The sequence below is a fragment of the Haliotis asinina genome, chromosome 11 (genome assembly GCF_037392515.1).
Source record: "Haliotis asinina isolate JCU_RB_2024 chromosome 11, JCU_Hal_asi_v2, whole genome shotgun sequence".
Taxonomy (NCBI): Eukaryota; Metazoa; Mollusca; class Gastropoda; order Lepetellida; family Haliotidae; genus Haliotis; species Haliotis asinina.
In genome coordinates this window covers 31,267,687-31,285,513 of record NC_090290.1, presented here as the reverse complement: position 1 = coordinate 31,285,513, position 17,827 = coordinate 31,267,687, and the positions used below count along the sequence as shown (strand labels likewise).

General features: G+C 38.4%; 1 protein-coding gene across 1 annotated transcript in view; it reads right to left on the bottom strand.

Moving 5' to 3' along the window:
• Nucleotides 1-1,149: 1,149 nt before the first annotated feature.
• The window catches only part of LOC137255732 (hemicentin-1-like), a 123,096-nt gene continuing 106,418 nt past the window's right edge, over nucleotides 1,150-17,827 (bottom strand). Inside the window, exons 30-32 of the mRNA XM_067793231.1 lie at nucleotides 7,322-7,354; nucleotides 7,017-7,041; nucleotides 1,150-4,622 (exon numbers count right to left, since the gene is read on the bottom strand). Of these exons, the coding sequence (XP_067649332.1) occupies nucleotides 4,049-4,622; nucleotides 7,017-7,041; nucleotides 7,322-7,354 (632 nt within the window). The 3' untranslated portion in view covers nucleotides 1,150-4,048. The remainder of the gene's footprint in view (nucleotides 4,623-7,016; nucleotides 7,042-7,321; nucleotides 7,355-17,827) is intronic.

Here is a 17,827-nt window from a genome sequence, read left to right as displayed (position 1 = left end):
TTAAACGTTTTTTTATCATACTCATTGTGAACACACAGTTAATGTCCCGGTACGTGTGCCCCAAAGGTCTTTCTAGTGAGTTTAATTGTGACTGGCTGTAACGAGATTCACAGAATATATTTAAATGCAATTACACCAGAACTAGATCATTGTTTCGTGTCCACACTGAAAACGGAGGGTCTACAGCTATCCGTGTAAGCGCCTTTCAATGTCCGTTCAAATCTTCAATGGTTACATAGTACACTTGTATTCAACCCAGGTTCACTGAGAATTCGGTATTCTCTGCAGTTAAGTATGACATATATATCACCATACGTTTCTGTAGATCATTTTGAAAATACGTACGTTCGCATAACCATGTCGGTGAACCATTTTCTTCCCTTAGTCCTGAGATGTTTACATAACTAACGGTGTAAACGAGAAGTCATCCGAACCAAATCAAGCTGCGTTATACAAACGATCGTGATATAAAACCTCACAAGAACTGACGTACGTTTTGTGGGAGTTCACTGGGATATGGACTTGTGAATGTATGCAACATCACTACTGACACTGTCTTTACAAGTCCAATATTGATCAGGTAGCACTGTATATTTTCACTGAGACGTATACGTATACACATAGTTGAAGGTTTTTCACGACCCTGGGTTCCGTAAACAATACGCACCGGGTAATTTGCACGAGGCATTGCAGTAGAAAGTTAGACCCATCTTCTTTGCCTTCATTCCCACGAAGGAGAAAAAGGCTGTGAAATATATACGTACAGTGGAAGCTGTCTAAACCGGCACTCATCTGGACTGAAGAAATAGTCCGGTTTAAACAGCCTGCTGGATTGTAGAGCTCATGATAAATGTACAAGTCGGGGGTAGGACTGAGACTTTAAGCTGGTGTTGACAACTTGCCGGATTCAACAGCTTCCATTGAAATGCTATTCTCATCATTCAACTGCATTTGACAAAAAATTATGATAATCAATAAAGAAGGGAAGTACCGCAGAAGGTGAATCAGAAACATCTTCGTGGGCGCCGTCAGTGTGAGAGTTAAAACATTATGTCTGAACTATAATTGTACATAGCGTTTATTGATAATAACAAACGTGATCAGTTGTAATTGAACTCATAGTAAACAATCTAGAAACACAAGTAGAGCTCAACTCGAAATATTTTATTCTTTCAAAAAGTTTTATCGCAAACTTAACATATCTCAGGCCACCGAAATTGACTGGGACATACGTTCTTACATACACTTAAACAACTTTACATGCCAATACTATTGGAAGCGTTACCTTTAACATTTTACACGCTACACAAAGTTAGCTGAGGATCAAATTTAGATGATAAGCATTTAATGATGAGGACTTAATTCGCAGGTTCATACGAGACATGCGGAAGTTAAACATTTATGTTTTTGCTGGGCTAGAGTCCGTGAGACTGTTCATTTGCACTACAGTGACTTGACTTCACAGGGAGGAATGTTTGGGCTAGGCTGGAGATCATGTCAACTGGACAGAACAAGATACTGTTCTTAAGATGAATCGTGATACTCTCTTGACTTCAGAAATTGTTGTGTAGACAAGTGTAGACAACGGAGGGTCTACAGCTATCCGTGTAAGTGCCTTTCAATGTCCGTTCAAATCTTTAGTGATTACATACACTTGTATTCAACACAGGTTCACTGAGAATTCGGTATTCTCTGCAGTTAAGTATGACATATATATCAAATTACGTTTTTGTAGATCATTTTGAAAATACGTACGTTCAGATTGAAGTGTAGACAAAGGGCAACACATTCAGAATCCCATCCTGACTACTGAAGTTGTTCAGTCCTGCTTTGAGATGGGAATGTGCAGCTGGAATAATTTTGTACAAAAGAAGTTGTACAATAATTAGTGTTTATAGCTGATCTGAGGGATGTTCTTCGTAATTCTGTAATACACTCTAACAGTTTTTTCGCGTGCATAGAATTTTGTATATTTAATGACTGAATGCAAAAACTGTTCAAGCAAACTTGAATACAAGACTAAGAGTACAGAAAGACTAACTCCGGTTATATAACCAACGTGTAGTGAAGATAATACTTATAATTATTAGTCATAATTATTTTTCACAGATTAATGAAGATAATACTTTTGTATATTAAAATTAAAAATATCGCAGAGAGAGGTCCATTAGTATCGTTGGTATTATTATTTCTAAATAAGAGTCCTTTTAAATGTATGGCTAGATTGCCTAAATTGCTAACGACTGAGGGGATGGTGTAAATCCAACTAGGGTCCATGCAGGTAGCAAAAGTAATGTAAGTCCCCATGGTCCCTAGTATGGTGATCTACCTTCAGTTGTTGGCAATCTACAGCCCATTTATATTTTGTATTGTCCTCTATAATTAAACTGTTTTAGATTTAATTATTAGTCTTTAATGGATATCTATGATATTATCTAGTGGTTTTACTGTTCTTCGTCAAAAGGGTTTTAGTTTCTTATATTCATTCATTCTACAATGTCATTATTACTTGTTCTCGTCACGATATGGCTGCGATATTGCCGATGTGACGATAAATATTAGCCCACTCACTCTAACTAAGAAGCTTCATATTTTGGTGTGTAACAAAGGTGACTCGAATTAACGTAAGCATGAATAGCTTCATTTGCCTTAGAATTGAAAAACGAAACATTCACGAGACTAAATATTTTAATGAAGGACGGTCATAACGTTCCTAGAAATCACTACTTACTGTTGCAGGATAGCTATGTTGATACTGAGTCTTCACTGTTGGATTATTGACGAATTAATGTAGTGTTATTAGAGATACCCCGTTGAAATCATAGAAAACAACCAGTCTAAGTAAACTTAGTCTCAGTACATGTATTTCGTTACACTCCACCACTGAGTCTAACAAAACCTAGTAGAAGGTCGCGTCAGGTAACCTTTGAGCGACCAATGACCGTCCAGTCAAACACAAGACGGTTAGACAGATTTAACCAATCAGACAACTTCTACTATTTGGGATGGGAGGGACTTTCAAAATATTCAGGTCACTGACACAGATCTCTCCACAAACAAAACTCCGCATATAGCACAGCAATTTGACCATCCGTATATACGTTTTGGGGTTTCTGCTGACATGGTTACCTTCAGCTAATATTTCCGCAAAGTAACATCCTTGAATATTGCCAAAATCACTATTTTCAGCGACTGTTTACTCACCGTTGTCATGGTTGTACGTACGCCGTGTGCATCACCCGGAAGCGATCGTACGCTAACTAGCATTCGGAATCGTTCGGGTACGACCCTTTTCGAGATAAAAAGTTCAAAAGGTATGTGCGAATGTCCATGTTCGCGATTTGGTAAGCTGTGTCCTGATTGGTCAATTTCAAAGGTTACCAGACGCGACCTGCCATAAGGTTTTGTTAGACTCAGCAGTGGAGTGTAACGAAAAGTATTGAGGATAAAATTACTTAGACTGGGAAAACATCAAAACTGAGAACAGAGAAATGATGACGCTACCAACATTCAAGAACTGATGACTAAAGCATATACCCTGCAGAGGTAAAGCAAGGACCTACGTCGCTCGGAGACGACCCTCTGCAGATTACCGATTACCGAGATTACAGATAATCATCGTAGTCGTGTAGTCGGCCAATAACTGTGGACGTAAATTAAATGTCAAAATGCCATGGAACTGTTTGCAATACAATGTCGAACGTTTAGGCGTCTAATATTCCTCGAAATGTGGAGTGAAGCCTAAAAATAGTAACATAGCAAATCTCACATGTTTCGAAATTTTACGTCTCGCTTGCGTAGACCCAGAATTTTCAATGATGAGGAGTTTCAGGATTCCCACAGAAACTTCCTTAAACGACCAGGCAAATGACTTACTTGTAGTATACCCACAGCAAAGTGCAGAGAGACCATATTGCAAAACAATACATCACATTTGTTTTTCTGCAAATCGAAAGATGCAGGATATAAATAAAAGTCGACAATGAATTCACCGCTTGTTTCCTTTTCGGACAAATTCAAAACTTGCCTGTTGCAACCATCGATATAATTAACCCTCCATTGCTCTAAAAATGCGATCATCAAGCAGGGAGGGATATTCGGACTGGGAACTTATACGTGTATCCCTCGATTTCGATCTGTTCCTCTTCTTTCTATTCTTAACTGTCTGCGGAACATGGCCATCGATTGCGCCGTACACATCATCATCCGTAGGCATCATGTTTTGCATCGGTCTACCCTTCAAATCAGAAAAACCAGATGCATATAGGGCATCCGAATCAAAGACTGTGGAACCATTCTCAGCTGTAGGGGTTGGTGTCTTCCATGCGCTACCGACTCCACTGCTGGAACGTCTGCCAGTTTCATTTTCATTGGAAGGCCTCCTCACTCTTGAGACATCAACATGAATGGGTGGCATTGAGTCACGACTGTTATCTGATGGCATGTTGCAAGGTATGACGTCTCCATGACTAGTAGATGACGTTCTTCCGTTAGAGTAACTGGGACTGGGTAGAATCTGCCGTCCTAGTTTACGTTTGATCGTGTCGTAAGCGGCATCGTAGCTTGAACTTCGTAGAGGCTGCCGTTCTTTTCTATGTCCAATCGTTTCGTAAGCGGCATCCCTGTTTTAACAACACATAATAACATTAGAGCTGTTAAATTGTCAGAAAACATCTACATTAAAACCAGTAAATAACCAACTTTGATTAAACGTAAGGAGACGTCATTGGTGAAACAGTGTTACCGTTTTATCCTGTCCAGGAGGCAGAGGAGGCACTTATGAACAATACTGGTGGCATAACCTGATCGTGTCAGTGATCAAATTTGGATACATGTGTCTCATCTTTAGCTTGTTTATATACATCAGCGACTGACTTTAAAGTAATGTGACAGTGCACGATTTATCTTTGTGTTCTTCGTATTTGTATATCTTTTGTATGTATGTGTTTTGTATATATTTTCCACGTGTATTTTTTTGTATGTATGTATTTCGTATATATTTGCCTGAAAGTTCCAATTCATTTTGAAGAGTAGCTAATAATGAAATGTCACTGCAATTAGCATTCATGTCATAGAGCTCAAAGTGATGTAACGCACCTGGCATGGACAATTAACACAGGTCATATACCATTGAACATGTCAAGCTTAAAACTCAAGTTATTGTTTATTGCACTAGTGAATGTCTTAATGACCACTGTCCAGACATCCAGACCACAACTGTAATAAATCCGGCCTAATTAACCACAAGCTAATTAGCTCCAACTACTGTTGTCACGGCCAGGTGACATCAGCTGTAGGAAGTAAACTTGTAGGACAAACCGTAATTATGTCGGTCTAATAATCCTGTCAGGGTCACGTGACTACACACGAACCAGCTAACAGAAATATCACGCCCTGAGTCTGATCAACTTCCTTTATCATCTACGCTTTAGCCTTTTTATGAGCAAAAATGTATATATATGTCATTCTGACACATTAGTATATAAGTGGAGAAGGGAGTGCGAAGAAGAAGAGAAGAATTTCAGTGAGTTGAAATCAGATTATGTAAGTAATTGTCTTGTTAAATTCATGGACAATGCATTTAATGATGACACTGATACAGCTGCGGGTAGCTTGATAGATATCCTACAATATGGTTGTAGGTCTATGATTGCAAGTTCAATCGAAAACAATCAGAATGGTCTGATTTAGAGTGTGAATATTTAAAGAGGAGGTTTTGTTAGACTTAGTAGTGGAAAGTAACGAAAAGTACTGAGACTAAGTTTACTTAGACTGAAACTTGTTTGGACATGAGCTTGTACTATAATAGCACAACAAGCGAACAAAGCATTATTCCCTATAAAACGTCTTATTCGTAAATATTATGATATAAATATTTCGGATTCATTTAAGATAATTAATATGTAGATTGTACCACGTTTGATGTAAGGGGGCGAAATGTGTGGATATATGGAAATGAATCAAATAGAAAGCATCCATCGATCATTTTGTAAATTTGTCTTGAATGTCAGTAAATCCTCCGGAATATTGTTAGGCACGGAGAAAGTGGGAGATATGTCAACACTTATACAAACTGTATCAGATAGAGGTACATATAGACATCCGTACCAATCGTATCTTATGTTGAAACAAACGTGTCATTTAATATAGACAAATTGGGGATCAAACGTTATGCAACTATTATTCACTGATGGTTATGGTCATGTTTGGATACACCAGGGCGTAGGTAATATTGATTCATTTCTAATGATTTTTAAGGAAAGATGAATTGACTGCCGAGCAAGACGGGCATGTCCAACCTACAAATGAAACCCCTTTGCAGTTCTATTTCTATCACTTCGTCATCACCTACCACAGAATTGTACATCTTTGATCTTAATAATGTTAAATATCGTAAAACACTGCTTATCTTCAGAAGCTGTTACAACAGACTAGGTATAAAATGTATTAAAAAAGGCTTTTGTGATTATGAAACCTCTGATTCGAAATGCGCTTTATGCAATGTAACTGAGGACGAGATGAATAATTTCTATATATGTCCATTGTATCAAACTCTTCGTGATGATGTACCTCTTATTTTCGAGCACAGTAGAAATATCAATGGGTTAATATCTTTAATGAATTCCAATGATAATAAATTCATGTTAGGAAAATATCTTAATGTGTTTCGTAAAGTTTCGAACTCCTTTCATACGCATGTGGATATATTCATGTACACTTAATGTATTAGGGGTCAATTGGCCTTGAAACAATAAAGAATACATTACTGAATTGAATTAAGATTTGGATTTCGCTAATTACAGACCTTAAAATTCTCTGTCAGTTATACTTTACGTGTTCCTTTTCCTTATTATTACGGCGAAACGAAATATCTCTGTTGAATTTTATGTGATTCCATCACGGATATTGAGCAGCCTTGTTCTCATTGTTGCTGTCATATCGTATTCACTTGTTTCGCAGTTAACATTACCTACACAATGAATTCACTGACAGTGTAGATGCAACAAATCATTTACCATTCAGGTCTTGAAAGGTCACAACCTGCAACAGAAATACATGGTATAACCACATGTTCTTATGATGGGTTTGTAGTGCTTGTCTACTGATATAACAAGCAGCATCTTACAACGTCGTTTAGCTTTGAACCAAACCGGTGACTTTCCGCTCTACCAGCAGACACTTTGTGTTCTATTGCTAATGACAGGTGTTAAAGTAAAATAATCTCGTGCAATAAAGTTGACCAATTCTAAAGCAAATAAAGCGATGATGTACAGGAACAGTCTATGTCAATTTCGACCTCTTGCACTGCTTGATTACTCACCACTGGTTTCATCTTCGGTGTGTATATCGGCATCTGTCAACAGACACAGTAGAGTAAGAGTACTAAAGGTTTAGTTGTTAACACAAATCAAATCAAATCACACTGAAACAATGAAATCGACAAAGGCGCTGAATAAATGGCAAAGACGTTGTTATATATGTGCTTTGTTCATTATCATGAATTCATATCACGCATGTTAAACAACAGCTCCAAGGCCACAGTTCATGTTGTGATGAGCATGTTAAATGTATGGAAGAGGATTCTCGTGTACATCAGATAACTGAAACTCTTAGGACAAGTGACATTTCGAAGTGAAGAGGTTACAGTTGTAGAATGACCCAATAATGGTACTACATAATCATGTCCAAAAATCATTACAGAAACAGATATTGCTTGAATATTCCAATTATCCAATTTAGCTTATGTTAATGTTTGAGATAAAGGATTGACTGACACGTCCTCTTGGCGTTGTAGTTCATGGATATCATATAAGTTGTCGCTTTTAATAATAGAAAATCCGGGATAGAACATGTCTGTCTTCAGCAACCCATGCTTAGCACAAATGGCGACTATACTTGCCGTAAGACGCGACTAACGACGGGATCGAAAGGTCAGTCTCGCTGACTTATTTGACAGGTCATCGATTCCCAATTGCGCAGATCGATCACCAATTGCTCATGGTGATCACTGGACTGTCTGGCCGAGTTGCAACATATGTAATCCAAACTATGTATATCCACGCTCTGCACATATATACTGAATAAGTGATAACATAACAAATAGAATAATAATGGACATCATCGTTATACTGAGGCACTTTATAAACAAAATCACGATCATGAGAAGTCACCTTCCCCTGCCTCCACAACAGCGTCAAGGGATACGTGATGCCTACCCTCCAAACATCAAAGAGTGCTGAAGTCCATGTGGAGAGAGTTAAGGTTGCTGGAACTCACACGCATCATCATGTCGAGGACCATATCATCAAAACTAAAGAAGAATTTTGGATCAAGCACTGCATTGACCTTCTTGCTAAAGAGCATTTTGAAAAGGATGCGTTTATTGCCTCGTGCATTTCACGCTGCTCTTCAGCTCCGAGGACATGTTGCAGTAGGAATACGTTCTGTCCTTTCTCTCGCTGAGGAAAAACAGCAAGTCTTGCCATAGTTAGGCATGGTATGTCTATCGTCACAGAACATTGTAATACAGTCACAGAACATTGTAATACAGGACAACTCCCAGTCATGGTTGTAGACCAACCACTTTGTATTAGCAAATATGTTCATTCGAGACTTAATGTGGTTCACATTGAAAACGCCTTATGGAAAGTGTCCTCACTTGTTCAACAATTATTTGAAGACTGACTAGAGATCTGAAGATGTCAAAAGAAAAGAGACAACATTTCAAGTACTGGGATTTGATTCTTCATCTTCAGACAATGATACTGATCTTTGTAAAGTACCATGTCTCTATACATCCAGGTAATGGAACAACTTATCCTTTGGTTCTTTGTTCTTGATCACACCTGGCTGTCTGTTCACATCAGAACCCTTCCGGTTGACAGAAGGTAGTCCCTTCAGGGGAGCTGGGTTTCCCCAAAACATAAAACACATTCTAGCCATGCTTTTGGATCGAGCTCATGAACAAAACACATGGTTAGTGAATTTGGATGAACATAAATACTGCCTTAACTAGATGGAAAATATCTTGACCAGAACAAGCAGGAATTTGAGTAACAGCTTAAGAAGCAACAAGACAAGGTGGATACAAGAAACAATGAACAAGGTATAGCTACGCAGCAGACATTTAAGTCAACAACTTATGTGGTTGCTTCGATAGGAAATCCCTTCCAGGAAAAGCCTCTTGAACTCACGTAGCTGTCATTACATCTATGACATCAATGGAGAAAGCAGGAAAAGACAAATTTGGAACTTTGTACAGGATGTTTTTTTGTGGAAATGACAGAAAGCTGGTGTAGCTGTTGGAGGACTTTCGGAGGACGTGTCACAACGAGAATTTCATATAAGAAACTTTCCCCCCTCCCCTGTGTGTGTGCGTGCGTGAGTGCTTGAGTGAATCTGCGTGTAAGAGAGTGAGAATACCCATAACTGCAATTAGATCAAGATCCATGTCACCAAAACGTAACACACAAAGGATATATTAAGTACTACGTGGCAGATAGTATGTCCTACGTAGGAGGTACTAAGTCCTACGTAGGATTTACTATCTCCAAAATTGAAAATATGATATGTACAAGGCTTAACTACTTCTGTTCCACTCACTTTTTGTTCTGTTAGAGTTCTTACTGGCTAATGTTCATAGGCGATCATGCATTTGACATATTTATTCATGAGAACTGCAGGAAGAAGCCGTACTTTGACAGTATTATTACTCACCTGTTGAAGATTTCACTGTTTAACAATAACATGTGACGTCAAAGTATAGTTTTGACGAAACAGTGATAACTGTAATTCTTAAGCACATTCCGATAACAAGATAATTGCGTCTGCATACAATACTGCTAATAATTTTATGTAAATGCTAAGCTGTTCATCAATAAATCAATTTACAGTAACATGTACATTTACATGTGTTCACATAAAAAAGGTTTCAAGGTCATTACGCTAGGTCATTAAGAAAGGGGATGAATTTCCACCCTATACAACGCCATTATCACAGTTAGAACAGTAAAGTAGAATCACCATGTTTTACACAGGAGTGAGTGACTTAATATTTAACGTCACATTTACCAATATTTCAGCCATATCGTGACGAGAACATTTTGATACTGAAAGGAAATATGTATACACTATAAAACCTGTCGGCAAAGGACAGTAAAACCACTAGAATATCACATTTACAATTACAACTAGTGTGGAGAGTTAAAACAAATATCACTATTTGGACAATACAACATAAAATACGGGCTGTAGATCGACAACAACTGAAGGTAGATCACCATACTAAGGACCATGGGGACTTACAGTACCTTTGCTACCTGCATGGGCCCTAGATGGATTTACACCATCCCCTCAGCCATTGGCGATTATACTGAAAGTTAGCCATTACTAAAAACAACAAATACACTACGATTAAAAGTTTGGTCGTACTGAATTTACATAGAATGTTTTGGACTTACGCACCCTCTCAGAAGGACAATAATTTTACAATACTTCAACCTCCCTCGAGGGCACAGCCACTAACAATCTCAGGTATTAATCTAGACTACCAATAATAAAAATATATATCTATTTACAAATCTGATAACAAATCTAATTCTATTTAAAATGCAATAATTAAATGAGAGCTGGCATTAGTAAAAAGATCCTTCATAGTTCGTGAATTAAAATACTGATCCCTTGTGATGGAATACTCAACACAGTCAAGCAGGATATGCTTGACTGTGATTCTTTCATCACAAGGGATGCAGAACGGAGGATCCACACCTTCCAAAAGGTATTCATGAGTATATCGTGTATGGCCAATACGACATCGCCGCAAAATGACCTCTTCAAATCTGGTCTGACAACCCAAGTGGGTATACCCAATATATAGTTTCATTGCATGTAATTTATTTACACCAACTTGGGTGTCCCACTTCTTCTGCATCAGATCACGGATGTAGGTTCTAATGCTTGCTTTGTAATCAGAGTATGGAAGAAGAAGTGGTGTCACAGATTTGTTGTGTGCTGTCTTAGCAGCAAGATCGGCCATTGCGTTACCGGAAATGCCAACGTGGCTGGGTAACCAACAGAAGACGATGTCGTACTGGCCAGTAGCAAGATCATTATATAATTCAATAATTTCAATTAAAAGTGGATGTTTACAAGAAAGATTTTTAATCGCCTGAAGGCAAGAAAGAGAGTCGGAATAGATTATATATTGTTTATGTTTATGGCGCCTTTGAATATATTTAAGAGCTGTTAATATGGCGTTAGCCTCAGCTGTAAAAATAGAACTGTTCTCTGGTAATCTAGAAGATATTGTTCTGGATCCAATAACAGTGGCACAAGCTACCGCGCCACCGTCTTTGGACCCATCTGTAAATAAGGACATATAACTGCTATATTTATGTTTCAATTCATTATATTCTTGTTTATACTGTAATTCATTAGTTTCTGATTTTTTAAATGTGGTCAGTGTTAGTTCAAATTGGGGGCCTAACCAACTGCCAAGGAGGAGAAGAAAGAAGACAGGAAGGACCTATATTTTCCAGCTCAATGCCGGCAGCAGCAAGAAATGGTTTAATTCTTAAACCAAGAGGCGGTACAAGCGAAGATTTCATATTGTATAAATCCTCACACAGAGGACTGAAAACACAGTTATATGCAGGGTTTGACTCACTGGAAAATGATTTTGTCACACACTGTAAAGCTAATTTGATACGTCGCTGCTCAAGAGATGGCTCATCGGCCTCAACGTACAGGCTGTCAACAGGTGAAGTTCGAAAGGAGCCAAGACAAAGTCTTAGACCTTGATGGTGAACAGAATCTAAAAGTTTTAGGTTGCTTTTACAGGCTCCACCATATACGATGGAGCCATAATCAAGTTTTGACCGGATCAGTGATCGATAAAGTTGCAGGAGGGTAGCTTGGTCCCCTCCTCATTTAGAATTAGAATTTGAAACGACTTTCAACAAGTCAAGTGCCTTCAGGCATTTAGTTTTGAGGGATTTGATATGTGGTAGAAACGTTAAATGCGAGTCAAAAATTAATCCCAAGAACTTGGCCTCCTTTACAACTTTTATAGGAGATCCATTTAGAAACAGTTCAGGATCGTTATGAGGTTTATATTTTCTACAAAATGTATACAATTAGTCTTGCTTTTAGAAAATTTAAAGCCGTTTTCAAGACACCATTTATCTATCTTGTTTAAACACAATTGCAGTTGCCGTTCAATAGTATGCATATTTTTACCACGACGGGAAATATTAAAATCCACAAATAACGATCCATCAATTGAATCGTTTAAAACTTTGGACAAACTGTTGATCTTGATGCTAAATGTGTGACAGACAAGATACTACCTTGGGAAACACCCTGATCCTGATAATAATGGTCAGACAGAGTAAACCCACCCGGACTTGAAATTGCCCAGTATCTTTAAAAAACTGAGATATAGAAAGAGGTAAACGACCCATCAACCCAAAATCATGTATATCCTTTAAAATGCCATGTTTCTAGGTGGTATCATACGCTTTCTCGAGATCAAAGAATATCGATACTGCATGATGCTTATTTATTATTGCATTTTTGCCAAAGGATTCTAGGCGTACTAAGTGATCAATGGTACTACGATTCTTCCTGAAACCACACTGAATATTTGTTAGAAGGTTATTGGTTTCAAGATACCAAGTTAATCTATTGTTTACCATTCGTTCCATGGTTTCACAGACACAACTCGTTAAAGAGATTGGTCTGTAATTAGATGGATCAGAATGATCCCAGCCAGGTTTTGGAATAGGGACTACAATGGCATTACGCCACGAAGTTGGGAAATTCCCTGTCGTCCATATTGTATCAAATATATTCAAAAGTGTTCCCAAACATGATTCAGGTAAATGTTTCAAGAGCTGATAGTGTATATTATCAGCCCCTGTTGCTGTATCATGAGCTTGCTCAAGGGCAGTTCGTAGCTCATGTAGTGAAAATAGTTCATTGTAGTCTTCACCATTGTCTGAGTTAAAATTAATTGTTATCGTCTCCTGTTTTACCTTATGTTTCTGAAACTCCGTTGCATAGTTGGATGAAGAGGAATGCTTGGCAAGTGTTTCGCCAAGCTTATTGGCAATGTCAGCTTTTTCCGTCAATAAATTATCACCCTCCTTCAAATGGTGGACAGCAGATTTTGAGCCTTTGCCTTTTATGCGTTGAATCATGTTCCACACCTTTGACATCGGTGTGCGTGAATTAATGTTGGAAACATACTTTCGCCAAGACTGACGCTTATTTTGCTTAAAAGCACGTCGAGCCTTGGCATTTAAAATTTTAACTTTATCTAAATTATGTACTGTAGGATGTCGGCGAAAATAGTTTTCTGCCTTCTTCCTACTCTTTCTGGCTTGTTTACAGTCCTGATTAAACCATGGTTTACGAATATGTGGAATTGCAGAGGACCTAGGTATAGTTTCATCAGCAATAATTTTCAGTTTATCAGAAAATGACTGAATTGGATCCTGAGCAGAGGAAACAAACTCATATTTCAAGTTGTCAGTACACATTGTTTCAAATAATGAACAATTGGCCTTACTAAAATTCCACCTTGTTGCAGGTGGGTCATCAGTCGGGTTTATAGCAGAAAGTATTGTGGGGAAATGGTCACTTCCACACAGGTCATCATGGACTGACCATTCAAATTCGTTATAAATATTGGGATCTGTCAGTGACAGATCAAGTGCAGAATAAGTTCCAAAACCAGGAAATAAATAAGTGGCTGATCCATCATTAAATATGCATAAATTATTATTAGAAATGAAGTCTTCGAGGATTTTGCCTTTATTGTTAGTATCGGTACCTCCCCACAAAGGGTTGTGTCCGTTAAGATCACCCATGATAATACAGGGTTGGGGAAGCTGATCGTAGAGATCCTGAAGATCGGACTGCTGAAGAGCCGAAGATGGAGAAATGTACAGTGAACAAAGCGTAAATGTTATTTGTAAAGAGAGGCGGACAGCAATGGCCTGAAGATTGCTTTGAAGAGGAACAGGACTATGTATCACACCCTGCTCACCAAGATGGAAGCGCCACCAGTGGCTTTCCCACCTGGAGGTGAAAACGAATGAAATGAATTGTACTGACGAAGATCAAATATGTCTGTATTTTTCAGGTATGTCTCCTGTAAACTAAAGGCTGATAGTTCAAGGTCTTGAGATAATAATTGTAGATCATCATAATTGGTCTTAAGGCCTCTGCAATTCCATTGTATTACTTTAGGATTTTGTCTCATGGTGGTTGTATTGGTGACCTCTCACGAGAACTCCTAAGCTTGTTTTCTGAAGGTGGAGTTACCTCCATCTCCAGGGGTTCAAAGGAGTTGTGAACCTCTACTGTAACAGGCGTCTCTACAATAGAGGGATTTTTGGATGCCTGTTTCCGATTTAAGCGTTTCCGGCAAGCTTTCGACATTTCAACATTCTCATCAAGATTAACAGTTTTCTGAGCAACCGTTTGATCTGATTGGCTGACGGTCTGAGATGCTGATGTCACGGTAGTCTGGTCACTAATAGTGACATTTTGATCTTTAACTTCTTCAACGATTTCCTCTACTGATATGTCCGACAAACAACGGGCTCGGTCTCGCACAATTCCTCTACTCGAATTGAGTGTTTTATGTTCAGTGACCTTAACGCAGACATTTACAAGCTGGTGTTGTTGCAATAGATTAATTGACTGCTGTCTCCTTGCACATTCTATAAGGAGCTGGCCACCACGGAGACGTGAGACGTTTTTGACTTCTCCACATATAGATTGGATTGTCTTGGAAATCAAAAAAGGATTTAATTTGAGGGGTTCACCATTTTTAGCCTCAATGACTATAAATTTTGACCAGTTGTCTTGTTGTTTTGGAACTGAAATATCTTCAGCCTCCAGACGCCTTTTCTTGTCATTTCTAGCGGAACCAGAATGTAATTGATTCATGATGTATCTGAGATGTTCAGCACCCTTGCTCCCCACCCGCCACCGAGTGTCAACAAGGACAGTGTCCATCTGCAGCGGATATCCAGCATGCAAACACCAGGGATACAAGGGTGATATACTCCAGTGAATACGACATAAAAAGCTATATTTGTCCACCAAATATAATGTCAGGCTGGTTCGGCAGAAAATTAGGGAAAATTAGAAAAACAGAAATTTGGGGACATACAGAATTTAGAGGTCGACATCGCCAAATGGGCCCATGAGCCACCGCCTTCTGGCATAGGACTGTATGCAAACGAATAGTAAATAAGTTCTGACATAAACAGTCATTTCACAAATGCACAATGACATTCAACTGATGCAATAAGAATGTTGTCCGCGCGCAGGGCATGGCGTGACCAGCCGATTGATAGAACCGGGCCAGTTCTACCACCCGTCTAGGTGAAGTCAGGGCCAAAGTGGTGTGTTGACGATTCTAATTTCCCCTCACTGATTTTCAGTGATATCGTATGCGATGATTTGTAAGATATAACTGATTCTTTAAATGATTACTTCACTCGTCAATCGCGAGTAGAAAATCCGGAGTGAGTACCCCCCCACTATCAATATGAAGACAGTCAATAGTTTATCTGAAAATAATCTCACAAATAGTGAAAAATAGTGAAGTATATGACATCTTCATGAATGTTAACATTACGAAAGCACCCGGCCCTGACGGAATTGGAAATAAAATTCTGAAAGTAATCGCGGTCAGTATTGCACCCCTTTTAACGAGGCTTTTTAATCTATCACTTCAAAAACACGTATTCCCGGCAGTCTGGAAAGAACTAGTTGTGTATCAAAATTATTTGAGCGATGTATATTTAAACATATTTAACATTTTATCCAGTTTACAGTCAGGTTTTATCCCAGGGGACACTTGCGTGAATCAGCTGACATATTTCATCGCCAAGGCAATGGACGACGGCAAAGAAATACGCGCAGTATTTTGCAAAATCGGTAAAGCACAGTGTGGCACAGGGGTCCGGTACATAAGTTAAAGTCTTGCGGAATTGATGGTTCACTATTACAATGGTTTGAAAGTTATCTAGAACATCGATCCCAGCGTGTAGTCATAAATGGCTATAGTTCAAATATTAAACGAGTAAAAGCTGGCGTCCCGCAGGGTTCTGTTCTGGGACCACTTCTGTTTTTGGTCTACATAAAGGACACTGTTGAAGGTATCGACAGTAATGTATGATTATTTGCCGATGATACTTCTATTTATGTAATAATTGATGATCCTTACGTAACAGCGCTTAATCTGAATAATGATCTACTTAAAATAGCAAACTGAGCAAAAACCTGGAAAGTCGATTTCAACCCCCCCCCCAAAAAAAAAACACAAAAAAACAAAACAACTAAAACAGTCTTATTCAGTAGGAAATCAAAATCAAATAATCATCAAAGCTTATTTTTCAACGACGTTCAGGTAGAGGAAACTTCGAGCCATAAACATTTAGGTATAATAATGAGCTTGTTGACCAATCCAATTCATGAAAATTCCGTCGTTGGCTTTTTTCATGAAATAAATATGTTTAAACCACAAACACAATTTCCGTTATTAGTGAATTCTGTTTGGGCGAAAAGGAAATATCTAATTTGATAAGAATCTATATATAGTGATCTTTCAAAAACATTTACAAACTTGTAAATGTGGACTTTTTTGCAGTGGTATACTCAGAAATACTTGTTAAAAGATGAAGATCCTCCGTTGTTATGAGAAAGTCACCGTCAAGCATATCCTGCTTGACTGTGTTGAATTCTGAATCAAAAGGGATAAATATTTCACTGTAAAAACACTTAATGATCGTTTTAACACGGAGAGTTCTCATTTAATTATTGTTTTTCCTTAAAAGAAATTGATTTCATTGATTATTTTTTATTAATATGTTCTGACAAAAAATCGGACACCCCTAAATATGTTTTATCATGATATTCCCCAGCACTTGCAAACTTCATGACTTAGCCCGGCTTTACCGATTTTCACCCTTAGCCATTGCACTAGAACGGATGACATGTTGGTCGACGTTACAGTCGGTCAAGGGGATAAGTTGTAAAATGTCTATGAATCTTCTCACAGAGCAGAATGGAACTACCTGTACATCGTAATCCCACTGTGTTGTAGTCAGTGCCCAGCACTCTGATCTTGTGAGGTATCAAATGTACGTTTTCACACATAACGCGAACATAGTATTGCAGAACTTCATTCCGATTTGGCCAAACAGGAACTACACATGACTTCAATGATGTACATTGAATGCCAGTGCTCTAAGACGTTCATTTCTTGATCCGTGTAGCTACAGTTAATCTTTTGATTTGGATTATTCGTGACAGTCATTTGTCAATTGCTGGACGAAGGTGTTAGATTTCTCTACTGTTACGTTCGGATCATTCTTTTGTCCGCTACGTCTTGATGACTAAATGCGAACGACATTATAATTCGGTGACACACACCTTCATCTAAAACAACGATTTGTTTCTTACATTTACCTAGAGGGTTTTGCGAACATGAGGTCCTACTCAGCCTTTGCTGAGGATCACAAAAATTGTGTACAACTGATGAAATAGCAAAATACACTTCTTAATGAAGACATGTTCAATTAAGAAAAGTGCATTGTCATGTGCTGCACAATTTATTCCAACGAAAAAACATGGGACGAATAATCAGTTTGATGAACTGTCACCATGATGTGATCAAACTGTTCTGAAATTTATTGTTGAAAATAAGTAGTGAAGCGGTCACCGCGTGGCACATTCGCCACATGCTTCCATCAGTATCTGGATGGTTGTCAAGGGAAGATTGGCCATCTCTGCAGTAAGAGTATTA